Genomic DNA, 22,006 nt, shown 5'->3' on the forward strand with positions numbered 1-22,006 from the left:
AATTTCAACTTAAAATGCCTTGATACAAAGCTGAAGGAGTCAGGAATCTTGAATTAGAACACAGGCTCTGGCCTATGCCTTCTCATCTGCTGAACCAGAGATATCATATCATTTTCCTTTGATATATGGGTGTATTTAGAAGAACTGAAGTTCTACCTTTGATAAAAAAGGCAAGATGGAAAGTATTCAGTATCTGGAAACTTTCAAAAAGAGGTAATATCTCCAAAGATGGAGACCCTAATGTCATTCTTTACAACAAATTTATGTTACTCTAATAAAAAATAATTGTCTATACCTCTTGCTACTTGATTTTTATGAACTACTGATGGGTTTATAAACATCATTACTAGTGAGATCTGTGCCTTCATAAATAATTGCAAAATGCACAGGAAAGTATGCCTCTGTTTTTCCAGTCCAAAATATTTCATATGGAAATACTGGAACATTATCCTTAACATTTTAAAATCCCCAACTATTTTAGAGTAAATGTCAAATCACTCTACTGAAATTAAAAAAAAAAGCATTTCAAATTTTTAACTGGTCAGAACTAGAACTTTAATTTCTAGTGAATATATTAGCAGTCAAGAGAGGTACTTCTGAAGAAAAATACGTTATCTCATGGTTTGAAGAAAAAAACAGTTTCTTTTTCTTTGTTTGAAACTTCAATCTGTCTGTTTCTTCCATTAACATGTGTTATTTTTAGGCACTTCTGTTATCTTAATCCTGAACCCAAAACTTCCTATAGAGCTGATCCTAAAAGAATTTGGCAGTTGATACTAATTCATGCATTTAGGAGGTATATCTGGCTATCTGGGACATATTATTTAATGTTCACAATGCCATTTAACTCCTTTCCCATTTTCGCCATGCAATCACAGCCCCTTCTCAGACTACTTTACATGTTGTGGATTTCTAATGAATGAAATTAGGAACTTGAAGAGTACTGTCCGTATTGGACCAAGGGATCTTTCTTTCCCTCTTACTTTAGGCTTGCTTAATTCAGAAAACCATGAAGAATCTTTGTTAATTGCCAAGAATATTTCCAATCAAATAAGAAAAGAAACAATGTTGTGGCTTGCACACAGAAGTTTCAGATTCTAAGTCCTAATGCAAAGCATGGGATGCACACTATTGCATCTCATTCAAAAAGTAAAAGTTGACAGTATCCAGTAGTTTGAAAAGTATGCATACAGTTTTTGCATTTTCCATTTCTCATGTGTTTTTATTTATATGGTTTGTGCCTGTGATGTATATTTTATAGCACAGACCAATTCCAGCTTTAGCTTTCAGTTACAGGTTGCTGCAGTTTTTTAATTGTAACAGGTCCTTAGACCTTCTACTTATTTTCATTTTTGGCATTGTTTTTACTGGCCAGGTGACAGGACACGGGGCTTATGGAGAAAAAGGCCAAAAGGGAGAACCAGCTGTGATTGAACCTGTAAGTACAGATGTGGGTGAGTTTTTCTGTAGCACTATATAACATATGTACACTGTGAGTGCATCATTATCAAACCATGTTGTTCATGATAGGATAACAGTAACCTTATCCATGATCTCTGAAACATCACCTGTGATGTGGGTGGTATCAAGTGATTACAGACAGCTTGGTCATAAGCACAGTAATGTATCAGTAGTTTATGCATCTTTAAACAGTGGTATAGCAACCAAGTGGCTTTCACATTAGGACTAAGTTTTACTGTAGCATAATGTTTGATGGTTAGAAACTAAAATTTAACTGAATTAAAAAGATTATACAAAAATAATGATTTTATAATATCTAGCAGAAACTGAATGCCTGGGTGGTTTGCTCTTCTAGAATGTTCAAGAACTGCTTTCAAATTGGTATTTGATGCAAGCAGAAATTAAAATTTAATCTGGTTTTTATTTCATGGAAAATTAGGTACAGAATTACCTAGGGAAAAATTAGCTTAAGTTGAAGTCTGATAAAATACTGTGATATGTCATTGTGACCCCTGGATTCTGTGATCCAAAAGCTCCTTCTTAATTCTGTATTTCTGTCTCAGGATTAGGATTTGGTAAAGTTACCGATGAATAAATTTAAAGGAGTACAATAATGAACAAGTTCGAAATCAAGATTGTGACATCTCAGTCATGCTCTGTGAAGAAGCTCAAAGAGTGTTAGCTCATAAAATACATGACTTTTTTAAACCATTGCAAGGTACATTTAGTTTAGATCTATAATACTACAATTAGCTTCAAGCTAGTTTGTCCAGTCCTCCTTCCTATGGAAAGCCAGTTAGTACAAGTGAAGATCACGTAGTTGTAGGACTTACCATGACCTGGAATTTGGGTTAGCATCTACTCTCGAAAAAAGGAACTAGGAGATGCTATAAGATCCATAACATAGGAATAGTCAGTTATTCACATCAAATTCTTCAACAGCATTAAAAAAAATTACTTTAAATCCACTGTTGGGAGACCTCTTCAGTCTAGAAGTCTTTCTCACTTTTAAAGCCACACAACAATTCCGATTTTAATTCTAGTAACTTTAGAGAGAAGATTCCTGGAAAAGTTTATCAAAACACTAAGAAATGTTAACTTTAGTAGTTCAGATAGAAAGATTTTTTATATTTTCCTGTAAGACCCAATAAAGTTAACGTCATGTTTCATCCACCCCTAGGGTATGCTCATTGAAGGACCACCGGGACCAAGAGGACCAGCTGTAAGTGTATTAATCACAATTTCTTTTTTTGCATTTGATTTATCCATTCTGCTTTTGTGTCCATGAGTTAAACACACTATCGGGCGTCTTATAGTTCCCAAATGGTATATCAGACTTAGCACTTTCAGAATGGAGTAAAAAAGGGTCACCTCTAGCATTTTCAGTGACTGCATGCTACAAGCTGAGTGCATGAGAATATCTAAGTTTTGAATGTTGACTATGAACCTTTGTAAGAAAAAAAATGCCATTTTATAAATTATTTTATCCAAATACGTATTCATCATAACTTTCCAAAGAAGAAAAGTTCAAAAGTGCTGGAAGCATTCAGCATAATTGTGTCATTCATTTTCTATAGGGTCTTACAGGTCCCCCAGGTCTGCAAGGTCCTGTTGGTCCTCCAGGTGACCCTGGTGAAAGGGTAAGTCAACAAACATTATCCTCTGTGTTCATGGGATATCTTGCACTGATTGCTACAAGAGTGAGTTAGATCCTGCTCTGAAATAGATACACATAGGTTAAGAAACTTCAGTGCAACTGAGGCTGATTCATTCAGCTAAGGAAATCAACGGAGAATCTGGACAAACATTTCCTTAGTGGTAGAAATATGTACTGTTAATACAGGAAGAAAGTTAAGATCCTATTTGTTTATATTTCTCTGTTTTGATGTATTTTAAAATATAATAAGTAATAGATGCAAACATTTCGTATGGATTTGAATGAGTTTTAAAAAAACAGTATGGCCTCATCTGTAATATGTACAAATACAGAGAAAAACAGGCTCTGCAGAATCAAAATACACATGGGAATATTGAAGGTGATGGACAATATTTAGATGATCTTGGAAGAATTTATTTGCCATATTAAGTAATACATGGCATAAGAACCCTATCCAGTAATGAAAATAATTTAAATATAAGCTATTATATTAGTGTTATACGTTCTCATAAGTCTTTCCTTACTGCCACAACCAACACAATTTTAAAACATCCTAAATATATTTATTTGATGAAAATATACTACTAAGAACTTTCCTGTCTTTTATGAGAGATAGTTTAGTCTCAAGTCCAGCATGTTCATGCTGTATTTATGCATACAAGATGTTGAGAAGATGCTGCCAGTTCACTGAATAATGAGATAATGTTAAAACCCCAAGAATTCTTCACCTTGCTAGTAAGTCAGCATCCACATTTCTTGAGTATTTATTTCCTGCAGATTAACTAAATATTTTGGAATTTGAACTTATAAAATGGTAATTTTAACACATTGTAATGGAATAACTACCGATAGTACTTAGTTTTGTAACTGTCTGCTTACTGAATTCATCATAAGGAAATTCTTGACTAAGCACATTGTGTGCCTGTCATGGAACAGACACATGACACGAATAAATAATTGTAGCAATTAGGCTGGGTGGAGAATGGATTGACAGCAGTCCTGCAGAGAAGGTCTTGGGGGTGTTGGTGGACAAGAAGCTCGACCTGACCCAATAACATACACTTGCAGCCAACCGTATCCTTGACTGCATTGAAAGAAGCCTGACCAAGTCCAGGGAGGCATTTCTCCTCCTCTGCATCACTCCTGTGTACCTCTACTATGAAGACAGGCTGGGGGGTGAGGGAGGGGGCTACAAGAGAGGTGGAGAGAGACTTTTTAAGGACACATAATGATAGAACAAGGGATATGTTTTTAAACTGAAAGAAGGCAGGTTTAGATTAATGCTAGGAAGAAATTCTTGACTGTGAGGGTGGTGAGGCTTTGGAACAGGTTGCCCAGATGGCTGCACCATCCCTGGAAGTGTTCAAGATCAGGCTGAATGGGGCTTTAAGCAACCTGGTCTAGTGGGAGGTGTCCCTGCCCATGGCAGGGGGGTTGAAACTACATCTTTAAGGTCTTTTCCAACAGACTATTCTATGTGTGTAAATGTATGTAAGTGACTCAAAAGTATGTAAGTGACTCAAAAGGTTTATCTTTCGTAATTATCTTTTCATTCTCATCCCTTTTTCTCTCACCTCTCTGTTCTCTTAGGGTCCACCTGGTCGCCCTGGTCTTCCTGGTGCTGATGGTTTAGCAGGTCCCCCAGGTACCATGTTAATGTTGCCGGTAAGTTATGATTACAGGGTCACCAGCCTGCAAAAAGGGGAAGTGTCTTTCGAGAAATGCATAAGTATTTTCTTTTTCATCTAATTTTGTCTGTGGAATGAGAGATGATACAGAGTTTCTTGTACGCTCTAAGCATTTGAAGTTCATATGCTGCCTTTTTTTCCTCAAACAAAACATATGCTTTAACTCCTGCATGGCTGACAGATTGGAACCTAATGAATGAATTACAGATACTGCAAATCTCCTTATATTTTCAATAGTAACTATTTTTTGCTACTATATGTCCTAAACAACGAGTTTGCTGTTGTACAGAGAGCCTGTACTCCCAACAGGCATGTGTGCTTTCAAGTCTCATTGACATGGAGAATTTTAAGCATTCCATGCTTAAAATTGGACTTCAGTGTCCTCTTTGAAGAGTCAGTGCATCCTTTGAATAGAAATATATGCACATGGCCAGCTCTGCTCCCACTGGAGTCAAAGCAAAACACCATCTGTTTTAGCATGTGGAGGAACAAGCCCAAAGCTGTTAAAGGATCTTGCAGTTTTGTGGTATGAAAAGTACTATGTGCATGGAATTCATTATTCCTAAGTGTATGTATATATGCAAAAGATCCATGTCAACTCTGGGCATAGGCAAACTGGATAAACTGTTGTGGGCAGCGAAAGATTTGTGGCCCTGATATCCAGAGTGCCTATGCCATACCTTTGGAAAGCTGTGCTTCTTGTTGCAGCTTAGCATTTCTGCAACATTGCAAAGCTGCTGCTAGTAGTTCCATGAGCAATAACAGTCCAGAACCATGGGAATGAGTACTTAAGTTTTATTCTGTAATTTATTTTGAAATTGTCAGAAATGACACAAAACTCTTTTATTTGAGATAGCAGACATTTTTCAAATTTAAGTCTGCCCTAAATTAAATTGCATTTTTTGTCTGTGGGTAACTACCAGTGTACAGAGAACTAAATAATTTTGATAACCATTTTTATTGAAGTTTTACAGAAAATTAAGAGTCTATTTTGGCCTCTTTTTGAAACAAATAAGCAAGCAAACAAATAAAGTGAAAACCAAAATCCTATGAAATCAAGAAAATATTTGCTCTTAAGGGATTAGATTTAGACCTCAATTGTAAACTATTACCAATGGCTTTATATTCATCTTGGATCCAATGGCCTGGATCTTCTGAAGTCAGTGGAACAAACTAGACTGTGACCTTTTGTCTTTGAAGTGGTTTGTACAGTTGCAGCAAAAAAACAAATATGAATTTGATTTGATAAATTCTGAGTCCTTTTCTTGTGTTTATATTTGCAGTTCCGCTTCGGTGGAGATGGTGAGAAAGGCCCTACAATCTCAGCTCAGGAAGCTCAAGCACAAGCTATTCTTCAGCAAGCTAGGGTGAGCACAAGGAGCCTTCAAACAAAACTGCCACAAGGGTACAGCTCCAAAACCCAATCTGTTTTATATCATGCAGGATGTGAAGTCAACGATGGGAGTTATTTGTTAACACATTGTGAAATTGTATTAATATAGAATATGTATGCTGGCTCGCAGCTTTTTCATGATACCTGTTGTTCTGTTTGTTTGTTTTCTCAGATTGCTATGAGAGGTCCACCTGGTCCTATGGGACTTACTGGAAGACCAGGTCCTGTGGTATGTAAACAAAACAGGGACAGAGGTTTAGGAACACAGTAATGCAGGCCATGGATCCCATTCTGGTCTTGCCTACACCTCTGTATTTGTGCTTATTTTATTTGAAATTGATATTATGTAATTAAAGCCATAGCTTGTATTCTTATTCAAGGTCTGCAATGTAACCTGAATACTAAATCGGCTTTTATTGTAGATTTTGTGGTGTTTGGATAGAGCACACTGGTAGACTTACAAAACTAGTAAATAGTTTTACATAGATAATTACATATGTCTCTACAGTCAGTCATCTCTATAATAATATTCATACAATTTCTTGTGGTAAATATGAAGCTCTACAGTAGGAGATAATAAAGTGTGTGCAGAATCACCTTTGCTCAATATTTAAGTGAAATCTGGAAAGTTTTTAAGAGGCATTCCTTTAAGCAATTAAGAGCCATGCAGATTTCTAAAAGAATCATACTTTTTTACTTCAGTCATGAATTTTACTTGACTCCTAATACCAAATGATCTGGAAATGACCCTGTGGATGTGAAAAAACTTAATATTTATACAAATATATACAAATATACATTTATATATTCTTCCAAAGTAAATAGTTGCTACCAAGTAGAGAATCTGTCTCACAGACTCCTGATTCATCATGATTAGATATGCAATGCTTACAAATAGTCAAACATATTTGGTCTATTTAACCAACTCATACACTATTTCCCGCAGTATATTTAAATCAAGTGACCTGCAGGGTAACATTCAGTCTAGACAAAAAACTATAAAACTTCTGTAAGCAAGGATTACTTTGTAAAAACTGTTATAATATTGACAGTGGTTTAAGCTGACCTCATACTCATGCTTTCGTGTTTTAAAAGCCTTCATGAATTTCTGTATGCAAAGTTCGACAAATGAATAATATTGATAGTTGTTTTGCTTCTAAACCACCAGGAGGCTCTAGAAATACAACTCTTTGATCTAGCAACATTTTTTGCCTACAGTTGCAAAAGCAAGTTTCTTGGTCTGTAAATTGTTTGTCTGCCTAGCTGCTTTTAAGAATGAAAATGTTGGAGCTTTTACTCCTAACGTGAATTGTATTTTGTGAAATAAAAGATAAATTTACAAATGTATTGGTTACTAAAAACCTTAAACATAGCAGTGTCAAATCCCCATTGTAACATCAACCGAGTCTGGAGTTTCCATGCTTAATTAACACAGCACACAAAATAAATTTCTGCCTACAAATATTAAATGTAATGAATTATATTAATTTTAAAAAGAACTTACATCAGAGAAACCCAAAGAGACAGTCACCACCTACCAAAGCCAATCTTCTTTCCACTGCCAGTACCAGTTTGGGATCTGATTTTCAGTTTGGTTAGGACTTGACTTTCTCTCAATACCTACAAGGTCAATGGGAATCTTTCTGCTCCAGAATGGGAGACTCAGCACTAAGGCAAACCATGAGATTACTTCTTTCTTTCAGTGTTCACGATGGTGAACATTGGAGGATTATCAATTTTCAAAGCTCTGCAGCGTTTCATATTAAATACATAGATCGAGTCACAACCCGTTTCAAAGGTCAGAAATGCAAAAATTCTTTTGCACGTAGTAGCAAACTCCTGTATGTTCTTTTCCTGAGCCTGTATTCTGTGTGTGCATGTCAAAATTTTTTTGGTTTGTTTTGTCTGTTTTAGTGAGACCACTAACTTACTTTGACTAGTTCTACCCCAGATTCCATCTACAGTATCTTGCCCTGGATGAATATCTGCTTTAGGTCTCTTTATGAGTAAAATTTACTCTTAAAATCTGTATCATCATTTTGTAATAATAAAGAGGTGTAGTTATATAGATTCTCCACTTCTGCAGGGCCAGATGCACAAAGGACTTGATTAAAAGTTCATTACAAGATTAGACAGGGTATTTTTCTTTGACTATAGTGATCTTCAGATTGAACTCTGAGACTGTTATTTTCTGTACAACAGAGAAATAGATAAAGGTAAAAAGAGGTGGCTTTTGCTTCTGTTGCCTTCCCTATGATGAATGCACTTCTGTTTGCATTACTTATGTTCTTACTGTGCTCATATTTAGCTCTCAAATATTAATATAGAACAAAGAGTTGCATTTGATCTCCTTCAAATCGATGGGAGTTCTCTTCAGGAAGAGCTATTTTTACGTACCTAGAACCAGTGTCTAGACGATATATCGTGGCTATCTGTAGATTCAAATGGTAAATTCATACCTCCTGCTGAATGGAAGATTATTATTGCTCCCTGCATGTATAGAAATAGAAAGTAACTTCTTAATTTAAGGAGGCTTTTGTGCATTTACACAATGTATGTTGCTTTTTTTCATCAAGGGTGGGCCTGGAGCAGCAGGTGCTAAGGGTGAAAGTGGTGAACCAGGTCCCCAGGTACAATAATATTCCCTGTTATGTTTGAGAGTGTTTATCTTAAAAAAATGTATTCATATCAATTAGAAGAAATCAATCAATGATATGCTTTCTGCATGCAATTGAAGAAAAATAGCTTTTATGATACTATCTTAATTAAATTCAATAGCTTGATCAATATTAAAATCTTAATTAAAATCAATAGCTTGATTGTTCATTTTGAAAAATGAAAGTAACAATCTTTATATAACAAAGAGCAATTATCACATGTAGAGTGTTATCACTTGAAAACCTGTTTTAATATTGTCACTTCAGGCCCTTTTCTGTGTTCAATAATCACATTAGTCTGCAACTGTATGACCTGGGCCTCTGTCATAGAGAGGTGAGGGAGATTGAATTTAATTCATAATTAGAGAGCCTATTTTTCAAGAAAACATGACATAGCAAGAATAAGTCTTTAGGAATCAGTGCATGCTTTGCTTTTCAGCTTACTATTATATAAAGTTCTGTGTAGTGATGTTAAAGAGCACTGAAATTATTTTTGGATGGCTAGCCCTTACCTTTGCTTTTTTCACCAGCATTTGGATGAAGGATGAGAAAATTTCTACAGTCATGCCCACACAGTCATCAGTCAAAGTTACATATATTTGAAAAGTGGAATTAGGTTTTTCACTCTCCCTCTACTTAAAACCATGTTGTGTAAAGCTAAGACAGCATGTGAGCTGTTTACCAGCACAACTCATGTTTGTGTATAAGTTAGGGATCTGAAATAAGGACTCTTAGTTTTCATCAAATATTTATAATATGACTAAATAATTTTGGCCTGAGAGGAAGAAGTTACAGGACTGAGATCTCCAAAGTCATGGAAAGAATGTGAGAAACTTTTAAGTTAAAAGGATGAATTATGCCATGGATAGTGCCATCTCATGAAAACTAGTGTTAGAATTGGCAGTGCTAAGGCCAGTTTGGATGCCCATGTTCTTTTAAAACTAATGGGAATTTGGGAACCAGAATCCATCTCCTGGGGGAACAATGCAGCTTTGTGTATAAAAATATCTTATCTTATTCTTGAGGTGAGGTTTTTAACTAACTTTTAGCTGACATTAATGTGATTCTAAGAATTGCACTCTTTAAATTCAGGGTCCTCGTGGTGTTCAAGGTGCCCCCGGTCCAAGTGGAAAAGCTGGCAAAAGGGTAGGTAGCATATGGATCAGTTCTGCTCTGGGTAAATAGTTTTTATTAAATATTAACTGATTCCACTGCATTTTCAAATGTTTGCCCCTTTTGGCTTTTGCAGGGACGTCCTGGAGCTGATGGTGCCAGAGGAATGCCAGGTGAACCTGGTGCAAAGGTAAATAATAATAATAAGACCTGAGGCTTTATTTCAGTCTTGGAATGGGCTAGATAGATTTTATATAGGTACCACAGTTTCATCCGGGCCAACCCAAAATTCTTCTCTTAAGTGAAAATACTGAGGTTTCAGATAGCTGGGTCAGATGCAAGACCTGAGAATGAATCATCCATTTAAAATATGGTAATTAATGTTAATGGCTAGTAGTCTGACCTTGAAGAAACTTGATTCTTGGGGCATGATTCCTCTCTCTGAGTCAGTTTCTAGTTACAGAGTATCAGTAATAGTGAAGTCAGTTTTGAAACTGCAAAGTGCAGCCAGAATCAAGATTTTAATTTCAGTGTGGACTTCTTTTTATAAATAACGTAACTACAGCACAGGGATAAAGTTGATGTGGCATCTTCTCTTGCTGCAATGCGTAGAGGCACATTTTGTGAATTTGATCTATATGATCACCCCCATGTGTTTAATTTAAAAACAAAAGTGTACATGTAACCAAGGGTAGAAATTAACTTGTAGAGGGAAGGTGCAACTTATTCAGAGAAAGCAATCCATAATGTAACACTCATTTGCTAAAGCTGTGATTTCTTCTTTCCTAGGGTGACAGAGGATTTGATGGTCTTCCTGGCCTCCCTGGTGACAAAGGTAACAGGGTAAGAAGAAAAATATGTATGTTTATACAACACCAAATTGATACTGTCACAGAAATAATGCACTATTCATTAAGAATAGCACTAAGAAATAAGGGAAAAGTTAAAACAGAGTGTTTCATGCTTTTCACGCTACAGAATAATATCTGTACCGTCAGGCAATGCATTCTTCATGAAACTTTTTAGTAATATCAATCAATAGACAATGATTCATATATATAGTAATGATTTAAATATATTTAAAGAATTCAGATCACATCTTCAGCTAGGTTTCTTAGTTAAGGAATTTGCCTGTTGGACTTAACTGTCATTGTAAAGGAAGTAGTAGTAGGAAAAGGAAATTAGCATGAAGTTTCTGTATCAGGACCATGACAAATTTTAACCTGCTGAGAAGCTTGCTCAGCAAAATCCATATGAATATTTGAATTGCAAACTGAATCTTTTCGTGTGGCTTATTCCAGCAACTGAAACTTAAAAGAAAGATCACAGTCAGGTCAGATAAGTTAGGAAAACTTGTAGTAATATTTAAAACAACTAGTATACTTGCTCCTTATGTCATACAAATCTATGGGATGAGATTTCATCTTTCCCTACATAGTGTCGAAATAATCGCAATCAGGGATTTCTGCTTTAGATTATAACCCTAATTGTAGGTGCTAGCAACAATGTGCCTGAATGTCCCTTCTTTACTGTTGTCCTGGTAAGTGCAATGCACCATAAAAGAAACAGTGAATGGGAATGTCAGCAAAAACATTTCCATATGTGCTAAGGCTTGATGACCAAGAAATTATTACGTCATCCTTCAATGGGTAAGCACATTGCATTTCCTAGAAAATCTCAACTGTGTTGGCTACTGAACCATAATGTAGTTCTTTTTAATAGCATCTAAGGATACTGCTTTGAGTTGTGTTTGCAATGGGGAAAGAAATTCTGGTGTCATAAGGAATTTTTTTATTCCTCTTTCATCATCCCCTCTTCTTAAAGAGTGTAAAGCAGTCAGCACATCTCATAATTGAAACACAGCGTGCTCAGCAGGTGAACAGCAGAGGGGGCTCGGCATTAAGCACTTGCCACAGCTGCACTCTGAGGACTGAGCAGAAATCTGGTCTGAATCAGGGAATGTGTGTCTGCTTTCCAATCTGGAATGCTAGAATTGTCTGTGACACCTTCCAAGTGATAAAAAAATATTTATTTTTTTTTAAATATTCAACTTGTTTCATATTTCCTAAAAAAAAAATTAACTCCCCCTAAAATAGAAGAATAAGTTTGGATTGAAATTTGCAAAATAATAATGGAAATAATGACTTCTTTTCATAATTTCTTTCATCCCACTATATAAAAATCACTACTTTCTTGTGTTTCTGTGGAGATCATCTGTAAATGTACACACTGTGATCTTTGTGAAAGCAGCTCAGTTCAAAGCCAGATCAGATGGCTGTAGCTCTTGAGTCACATATACTGACATATAATGGAAATGTTCAGTTCTCTTTGGCTTGCAATAATAAGCACAGCAAGACAAGTAGTTATATTTCATCTGTAAAAGAAGAGATGTTGAAAACCCATATCTTTAGAGTAGAAGTTTTAGACTGGTTTTAGAATTAGTCATATTGCACCTATGAGTTGCAAATTGGATGTCTCTCTGAGGCTATGCCTCTGTCAAACACAAGTTGTCAGACAGGAGTTCATGGATGAGATTCTCTGATTTCCAATGTAGAGCAGATCACACTATATGGTGCAATATTTCTTTTAACCTCAGTATCTATGACTTTGAACTTTTCTTATTTAGATTTACTAGGTGCATTACTCTTCTATTTGGGGGATGTAGTCTTGGGTATATGAGGCGGTTACCTAAAATTCCCTAGGAAAGCTTGGAAGTGTAAAGAACAGAGCCACTAAACAGTGACTCCATATATCTCTACCAGAATCCACAGCAGTGGTCAGGCTCCTTGGAGACACTGATAAAATTAAGGTAAACAGCATGAATACTTGGTTGTTGTCCAATGCCAGAAGGAAGTCACAGTCTAAAAGCCCACGGCCCACAAGGAGGTCAGTCGGTGGTGTTTGAGCTACGTAGCACACTAGTTCTCTTTAGGAATTGGGAAAGAAAAATAAACCCTAAGAGTATGATCCAGAATCTACTGAGGCTCTGCATATATAGACTTGAAAAGCCCAAACCTCTGAAGGGAAGTGTGGAAGTCTGGCTGCCCTCCAAAACCTCAGACAAATCAGTCCCAAGGCTCTTAGTGACTGGTGCCAAGGTGTGTGGTTCTGAAAGGGGGTCAGTAAACTTCTCTATGTATATTCCAGGGCCCAGCTATAGGTTTATTAACTTATGACCCATGTACACAAGCCTTATTTTACTGGCAGTAACACACTGTGTAGAGAAAGCAGGAAGGTGTTGATGAGACAAAGGAAAATGTGGGTAACACTATCTTTTGTAGCAGTAGAAAATGTAACAGAGTGAAATTTTACAAACACAAATAATTAATTTTCCAACAAAGCTCATTTGTTTTTATACTAATGTAGTGGAAGATTTTACTGAGTACTGTAACCTACAGATCTGTATCACCATGTCAAGACATGTTTTGACTCATCAAACTTCAGCTAACACATTTGTTTTCATTTCCTTTCCCATCCATTATTGTTTCCAACAGCAGACGTTATTTTAATGACTTTCCTTTTTCTACAGGGAGACCGTGGCCCACAGGGACCTCCTGGCTTACCTGGTGAAGATGGGTCAAGAGTAAGTTGCTATTCACACAGGAAAATCTAAAGTGAATCTTCAGGTAACGGGAACATGGTCACAATACATGTTCAGTTTTTGTCTAAAACTTGTTTTCCTTTTGTACAAAAACAGGGAGAAGATGGGGAAGTTGGACCAAGAGGTCTCCCAGGTGAAGCTGTAAGCAATTCTTTCTTATTCTTCTGTTTCTGTTACAAACAAAAGTCACTTTCAGATTTTTTCCTTTCTGTTGAACTGTTCTGAATTCCAGGTATAAAAATTATTGCATTTGTGTGTATATAGAGAATACTGATTATGCCTGAAAAGCAAATAGATTAACAGTTTTGTTAGGGATGAAACACCACTTACACAATTAGAATTCAACCAGGAATATATCCAGCCAAGTATATACAACTTTCAGAATCACAAAGGCTATTTCTTATCCTGTTGTGTAAAATCAGTCACTGCAGTCCTTGATACATGAGAATATAATCAAGCCCCTGTTTCTTTTAAAAGGTTTTCTAAGCATCTGCTTATTAGAAAATAAGACCTGGATTCACCCATTTTTTCACACTACTCTGCTTCATTGTTTCACATGTTTCACATGCAGAATTTCCACTCCTGTCAGTTGGAATTCTGCAGGTGCTGTCACTGCAGAACAGAGTTCTGCATTGCAGGCAAGAAATCAAGCCTCAGAAAGGGGAATTTTACCCTAAATGTCTGATATACTGCTGCCTACTCACAAAGTACAACAAAGTTGCTACAGAGTGTTAGTGATTTGTAACTATATCAAACATGGGGAGGCTGGAGACTCAGTTCTGCCCACTTTAGCAGCATGGCATGAATGATGACACAAATGATAAAAACTAATATTCATTTGCATAGTATAAAGCCAAAAGATTATGTTATAGACTCAAATCTTGTTCACCTTATTTAGGAGAATAGCCATTGATCTTTTGTGGAAATTTCTAGAGGTAAGAAGAACAAATCTGATTTTGGTTTCCAGACTGCCTTGCATTTATTATAATAAAATTATTAGCAATTTTTAATTATTTATTGGATCTTTACTAAAGATAAAAACACTATTTTACACTTAGAATAGTAGTATAGAGTATGACACACCATCATGTTTTCAAAAGACAGGAATATAAACATATATGCTACTGTTCAGGTCAGACTTCTAGACCAAGACACAGCTGAAACTTTAGTGGAAGATGCTGTCCCAGTATTCTGCACCAGGAAATATAAATCGCAATCTCCTACCTTTTTTTGAAATGACAATATAGCAGCTAAATCAGAGCTTTCCCTTCCACTGACATCCTGTTAAGACATAGGGTGTCCTTGAGGTGAATCTGTTATCAGTGAACTTTTTTCTTTCTTTCTTCCTAAACACCCATGCTGCCTTCCCTTCCTTATTACATCCTTTGCCCAGTCCTGCTCATGGGTGTCTCTGTTCAGAAAAAATCACACAGGTGTTGATAAGTGTTTCTTCTCTTACAGGGTCCACGGGGATTACTGGGCCCCAGAGGAACACCTGGTCCCCCTGGACAACCTGTATGTATGAATTGATCTGTATTTGCAATTTTCAAGAGAAAAAAATGAAAGTCCACTGAAAGTTGCTCATGTTAATGTTGTTTGTTGTAGGGCATTGCAGGTATTGATGGACCTTCGGGCCCAAAAGGAAACATGGTGAGTAGTAAACTGGGAATTAGAAAGGGAGTAGGTTTTAACAATCCTTTCTACATTCACCCATACCTGCTACTATAGCGTCCGTTCCATTTAATTAAACTTTTCTGTCAAAATATTCAGGGTTATTATGATTTTATATAGAAAAGAGAGAAGCCTTCTGTTGCTTAGTTTTCAGCCAGAAGGCCTAACCATGATTTCTCTCAAGCTCCTTTAGCACCATGGACTCCAGTGCTTAGGTCCTATGTGTGGGCAGTTATTCTCTATTAAAGAAAAGGTCATGATATTCATTAGCATGAAAAAATATCATACTGGATAGAAAGTTGGTGGTAGACTTTAAAGAGGGAGGAACAATGATGAGTTTGTATTCCTTTTAGTCCTGACAATGAAGATCTGTAGTGCAGAAATGCAAACCTAATGCCCTACTATTTTTTTGCATGATAGGGTCCTCAAGGGGAACCAGGACCTCCTGGTCAGCAAGGAATTCCAGGCCCACAGGTAAGTGTGAAATAACTCCCAAGAAATACGATGTAATGTGCAGCAAATGTTTAATAAATGGAAATTACTAAAAGGTTAGCTTTTCATGTGCAAAAGTGATAAAGCTTCAAGGATTTTATAAATAATGCTGCAAATGTGCTGAGGGCAGTGGGAGCAGAGTTTTTAAGCAAGTTTTCAGAGAGATTTTTCATTCAGGAGAAAAATGACTCATTCAGTGTTCCTGGAATGCAGCAGGAATGGCCACACCTGGAGGAGGGTTCTGAATAGGATCTTGTTACAGACCTACTGCCAGAATAGTGGCTTGTGCAAAAGGCTCACACAAAACTGATCTAACTTGTAAGGGGAAAAAAAGCCACTTATATTTGCCAGTATGTTTAAACAGATTAATGAGGGACCTTTAGTAGGGTGAATGTATGTATATTGTTCTCCCTGCTTTCTCACACTGGTTTCTTTCTAACAGGGGCTTCCTGGTCCTCAAGGTCCTATTGGGCCTCCTGGTGAAAAAGTAAGTTACAGCCTTATTTTGTTATGTCGCAGTCAGTTCTGTGCAACCACCTTGTTTATGAGCTTGAAGGCTTTGCTATCTTTTATGGAATAGTAACCTAAATGTAAAAATCAGGACATCTTCCTGAAATCATCAAGTAAATGAATAACCAGTGGAGGTCTGGCTTTCCTCTCGTATACACTTTTTCACAAGCATAACTTCCTCTCTTTATTTTGGTTTAATTTTCTGTTATTAGCTTCAGAATCCCATCTACAATATTAAACAGTGCATACTTGTATGTTAATTAATTTTAGAGGAAACGGCAAAAATTACTTTTACTAATCCCTTTTTTATGACAAAGTTTTGCCTACTCAAGTCTGATTCTGTTTTTTTCAAGGACTACAGTTTGACATAACTCTGCAGTGTAATTGGCATACTGTAGGGTCATTTGGTGGTTTTTTTCTGATCTGTTTTTACATGTTCTTGTGGCATGAAACACGTCCTCTGGTAATTTTAAAACTGTCACTACTGAATTTTACGCTAATTTACTTTTCTCCCCTTTTTGCTGAATTCCTGCTCAATTCATTCTTCTTTGATTTTTCTTCTCCTCACTGTTTATTGTATTCTTTTGGAGAAAATGAAGGAAATTTTAGGAAACAATACACATACTTTTTAACTGTCAGGGTGCCTAAGAAGTGTTATTCTAGCAAAATGGACTGCTTCCACAATATATACATTTCCAAGGCTCTCACAAAAGCGTACCATGCCTTTCAGCTACAAGCACTGGAGTTCTGTAACATGTACTCTGCCTCTTGAACTTGATATCTTTCACTGGCGAATCCTTTTATTCCTGAAATTCTAAATAACAGTTGATTTTATACGCTGGAGAATTCTTCCCCATCTTGTGTTATGTGTGTGCATGTTCATAGAGTAATTTTGAAGCTTCTTCTCAGGCAAATATCTCATTAAAAAATATGGGTGATTTGTGTTGGCTAAAGATTGTAAGAACTGGCCTTGCACTCTTGCACTTATATATATGATAGTGTTATTCTGGCTTTAGTTTTGTTATATTTTTGGTTTATCCTTGATATCCAGATCAAGGGATTTACATATAACTGCATTTTATATCCTTAGCTCTTAAAGACAAATGTTTTTGACATGTTTGCTATTGTTCTTAAGATGTGTGTCTGTTACTGCATTTAGGGACCACAGGGCAAGCCTGGCCTTCCTGGCCTTCCTGGTTCTGATGGGCCTCCTGTAAGTAACCAAATATTTAATCCCTTGAATGTTTAGATAATATTACCAAGTGATAAATATTTCTGGATACCTCTGTTGCAAAAACAAAATGGAGGGGGAAAGTAGTGGTAGTCCAAGTTGGCAACTGCTTTTAGTACTAAGTATGACTGCGTCCCCTCACAGCTTCTTGCCCACTCCCAGTCTACTCATTCATAAACAATTATCTATTAATCTTTAGTTTCATTAAATGGCCTTTAAATTTTGCAGAATTTGCAAAATTTGCAAATTTTGTAAGAAAGAAAAGCAGTGGATTGACTAATGTTTTGAGTGCTATGTCAGTGTTAATGTCAGTGATATAGAAGAAAGTCTAAGATGTAAATTTATTTTATTTTAAAGCAAATCACAGTTTAAAACAAAGACATAGAATGTTGAAGCTAGATCAGCCTTCTACTGACTCCTGTGATAAATTATGTAATTTTAAAAATAATTTTAGGAATGTCTTCATGCTGCAATATAAATCACTCTTCTTTCAAAATCAAAGTTGAGAGTCTCTTGCATTAAAAACCTCTTACTGCTGAAACATTAACTAAACAGAAGGGATGATGATGATATTCCTGAAAATATTGACATGAATGTAACTATTGTCCGGTTTTTCCTTTGTTATGTAAACTAAATTGGTATTAAAAGTAAAATCTTTCCTCAAAATTTTGTGTCTCTCTTCTAATACAGAAGAAATGTGATTAATGTCCTGAAATTCAAATGTTTAAGTAATTGTATTTTTATAATAAAAAGTCATTACTGAAAAACCAGTATTTTTCAAATCAAATACATTTCTCCTAAATCAGGGTCATCCTGGCAAAGAGGGTCAGTCTGGGGATAAAGGTGCATTGGTGAGTTTTAAAACTTTTCCATCTATTTACATAGATTTCAAAAAAATTTTTGGCCATTTTTTCAGCTGTATGACACATTTGGTGCTCCAAGAACTACTTCAAAAGCTAATAGAAAACCCACGACACATTCAAAGCATCTGTATGCAGACAAACATATTTATTGTATTTGAAATATTATAGACGTAAATAATATAAAGCTTACTCTTTCAAAGTAAAATTCGTTTGGGAGTTGACAGAGTGGCAATCAATAAAAGGTGCATACATTTCATATAAATAACATGCAGATATTTTGAGTTTTCAATTCTGTTGTATGGAGTACCCACAAGTGTTCTTCAGAACTTGCTTTTTTGAAGATGTAAAAATGCATGCAGAGACCTTGCATTTTTTAGGTCACCTTCAACTCAGTGTAAAGTAATTTTTTGCTTTTCCTTATGGAGCCCTGGAGGGACTTGGGGCTCTTTAAATTGTTCTGCTTGCTCAGTATTGACCCTTATTTATCCAGAATAGCACTCATTGTAGCACCTGACATCAGTTTCAGTACTGTTTTCAGGGGCAATGATAAAAGGTTGTATTTCGGATGACAGGATGAATGAATTAATAGGACATTTCAGAAAGTACAGTACCACTGACATCAGCGTGTCATATTTGTCCAAAATGTTATCTGTTAGAGGCTTTTACATTTTATCCTGATTTCTAAGAAAATAAAATTTACACAGAGCATTTATGATTTGAAAGTACAGGTGTGTGTGACCATCTGTCAGTTGTTCCTTAAATCTTTTGAATTTACTGCTCAATTTCAGCCAAATTTGATAGAAAGTTCAGTTTCTCAGAGATGTTAACAGTCTAAAGGTTTTGTGAAAAGACACATTGGAATGAGGAAAAAGACACCAGCAATGTCCCCATTAGTGAAAGATTTTGTTATCTGTTCATCTCAGACATTGGCAAATCAACAGAGCGGCTCAGCCTCACACAGAGATATGTTTCCAGGCATCTTTGTTTCCACTGTTCACAGAACTCAGTTTCTTTAGGTACCAGTCACTATTGATAGCACCATGAGCCTTTTAGCTTTCAGGCTTGGAATCTCTCTTTTTTTTTTTAAACTATAACTTTTATTTTCCCCATTATTTTTATCTCTACTTTTGACTTGTGTCATAATCATAATTAACATAAATTTTCTTCAGTAAAACACCACTGGTTTCTAATCCACATCTTTTTTTTGTTTCCGATTGTTTGTAACTTTTTACAATTACCATTGTTTCAGATAATTTATATTGTAGATAGCTGCTTCTCAAATATACAAGTAGATCCAAGATCATAATTCTGTTAATAGTTTATAGTGACATTGAAGGGTGCTTTGTGATGTCTTAACTTTTCTTAGTGGCAGGCAGCCCAGTGTTTTTTTGCTGTTTCACACAAGACTGCTGCATTATAGTAAAAGAATAAGGATTAGACTCAAAAGAGAACTGCTTGCTAACCAAGTACTATACAAACAAAGATTCTTTACTCCAATATATTTTAGGGCCCTCCAGGTCCTCAGGGTCCAATTGGCTATCCAGGTCCTCGTGGTGTAAAGGTAAGATTTAGTTATTGGACTCCTCCCCACACCCCTTTGAATATATGCGTGTGAGTAATTCTTTATATTCTTCCTTTAGGGTGCTGATGGTGTCCGTGGACTCAAGGGATCCAAAGGTGAAAAGGTAAATCTGACTGCAGTTAATTCTTTTCCCTGTTTTCACTGCAACATCTTCTGTCTCCTTCACTGTAGTGTGCTTTATCTTGCAGCAGTGGGTTTATTTTTGCCTTTCCCTAAGGACATACAAAGCCCAATTTCTAAATCAGTGACCTCCATGGTTATTTATGCTGGTACAGACTGAATATAAAACCTTCAGTTGTTAGAATGGTTTTGAATCCTCTTCACACCAGTTTAAGTAACTTCTCTCTAAGGCACCCTTAAGTAGAGAATTAGACATTCCCTCTCTTGTTGGTAGATAACTATAGAGGATACTGAGAAGCTTGTGCATGAGAGAAATTTGTGGTGACAATACTGTTATTTTATCTGTTTTGATAGAGCCATAAGATAGATTTGTATTTTTTATATACTTAGTATGTACTTATGGACTTAGTGCAATGGCTTTCTAGGTTCAAGGTATTTTTATTCCAGATCTTTGGCTTTGTCAAAGTGATGGACAGCCCCAGTCAGATACATGTATATGAATGTGAAGAAAGCTCTTATGTTCCCCTGAGACCATTAATTTTATGTGTAGAGCTCTTATTAGAGCAAACACCAGCTACTGCAAACTATACTGAGTGCTGATGGTTTGCAGTGGCTGAAACTGCAGCCAGTGTTGGTTTAAATTCATACTTCTCTCAGAATTCAAAATAAGAGACAGATAGCAAACCTGACCACACAGGCAAATTCAGCCTTGTGGCTCTGGTGGCTCATATATATATTTATAGATATTTCTCAAGCAGAAGAGTCAGTCTTGCCAAAAAGCCTTGATTTCAGCACTTGACTCAGATGCCAAGAGCTGCTGGATATTTTCGAGCCTTCCTAAACCACGGTTTGTCTAGTCTGCATGCTCACTCTAGAGTTGCTCATTAAATTTAAACTGAAAAAGAGTGTGTTTAATACCTGTGGAGTCTGGACAGTTCAAAACCCCAGATTTTTCTTGTGCCTTATTGAGTGATTAATATCCAGCTCAGATAAAATACAAGACTCGCATATAAATATGCTTAAGATATGTATGTGTATACATCTGTTTGTATCAGTGAGTGCTGATTAGCATAATATCCACAATACTACTGTGTTCCTAACAATTGATCTCACAGTTGCAGTAGACAGTGAACTCTACTAAATACCTCAAAAGGTCACACAAAGATATTTCATAGTTTGTCCTCTTAGTGCTTTAAGGGTGTGTTACACAGGCCTTTTTTTACTGAAATTATTCAGATGCCATTACATGGGCAAAAGCACTGCAAGAGACCAAAATAAATAAACTTATCATTCAGGAAAGCCTCTATAGATCTGAGATGGTCCCAGGGATATCAGAGGAGGCCTTTCTCTGTACCAACCAGTAATGGTAACTAGAACTCTTTAGCTATTTTATTTTTTGTTAACAGCAGAAGAGGAAATAGAGCATTCAACTCTCTCCTCCTACACGGAATAAAATCAACCTCTTGTAGATCTCAATAGCTGGAACCTCACTGTGAAAGCTGAAGAAGAGTTTCAGTTCATTTGGCAGCCATTTAGTCAGTAGTTGGCACATGGTCAGTCCTTGCTGATATGTTGCAAAGTGTTCTCATGTAATTATTACTGTCCATGGCCATAACTGAGCAACTTTTGCAGCTGAAGCTTTTTTGATGTATTCTTCACTCTGCCTTTCACCTCTTTCTAAATTTTAAGAAAGGCCACCTTAAGTTTTAATTTATGCAATAGAAGATGATCTTAAAGATAAAGCTTTGTTTCACCATCTAGAAAGCATGGCACACCTGCTTTTGGAATGGTTTTTAGCATGTTCTTTTTGACAGAATCACATGAACACATTCTGTTGAGAATCTATATTTGCTTGTTTGGTTTTATTTTGTTTTTAATTTTGATGTCTCCCTACCTATTTTTAACAGTTTACCACTGGCAGATCTATTTCTATCACCCTTTGTAGGGTTATTTGTTGCATGCAGTTT

General features: G+C 36.2%; 1 protein-coding gene across 6 annotated transcripts in view; it reads left to right on the forward strand.

Moving 5' to 3' along the window:
* The window catches only part of COL11A1 (collagen type XI alpha 1 chain), a 134,961-nt gene that overhangs the window by 48,726 nt on the left and 64,229 nt on the right, over window positions 1–22,006 (forward strand). For all 6 annotated transcript variants that reach the window (XR_003532310.1, XM_027671821.1, XM_027671820.1 and 3 more), the window contains 20 exons: window positions 1,376–1,438; window positions 2,642–2,683; window positions 3,039–3,101; window positions 4,709–4,783; window positions 6,090–6,173; window positions 6,372–6,428; window positions 8,776–8,829; window positions 9,949–10,002; window positions 10,106–10,159; window positions 10,759–10,812; window positions 13,499–13,552; window positions 13,667–13,711; window positions 15,032–15,085; window positions 15,176–15,220; window positions 15,662–15,715; window positions 16,176–16,220; window positions 17,403–17,456; window positions 18,281–18,325; window positions 19,845–19,898; window positions 19,978–20,022. Coding sequence is in view for 5 of the 6 variants with exons in the window: in XM_027671821.1 (XP_027527622.1) it covers window positions 1,376–1,438; window positions 2,642–2,683; window positions 3,039–3,101; window positions 4,709–4,783; window positions 6,090–6,173; window positions 6,372–6,428; window positions 8,776–8,829; window positions 9,949–10,002; window positions 10,106–10,159; window positions 10,759–10,812; window positions 13,499–13,552; window positions 13,667–13,711; window positions 15,032–15,085; window positions 15,176–15,220; window positions 15,662–15,715; window positions 16,176–16,220; window positions 17,403–17,456; window positions 18,281–18,325; window positions 19,845–19,898; window positions 19,978–20,022 (1,095 nt within the window). In the remaining variant the exon portion in view is untranslated. The remainder of the gene's footprint in view (window positions 1–1,375; window positions 1,439–2,641; window positions 2,684–3,038; window positions 3,102–4,708; window positions 4,784–6,089; window positions 6,174–6,371; window positions 6,429–8,775; window positions 8,830–9,948; window positions 10,003–10,105; window positions 10,160–10,758; window positions 10,813–13,498; window positions 13,553–13,666; window positions 13,712–15,031; window positions 15,086–15,175; window positions 15,221–15,661; window positions 15,716–16,175; window positions 16,221–17,402; window positions 17,457–18,280; window positions 18,326–19,844; window positions 19,899–19,977; window positions 20,023–22,006) is intronic.

This window comes from Neopelma chrysocephalum, unplaced genomic scaffold (assembly GCF_003984885.1).
Source record: "Neopelma chrysocephalum unplaced genomic scaffold, ASM398488v2 Primary Assembly neopelma1_97222, whole genome shotgun sequence".
Lineage (NCBI taxonomy): Eukaryota > Metazoa > Chordata > Aves > Passeriformes > Pipridae > Neopelma > Neopelma chrysocephalum.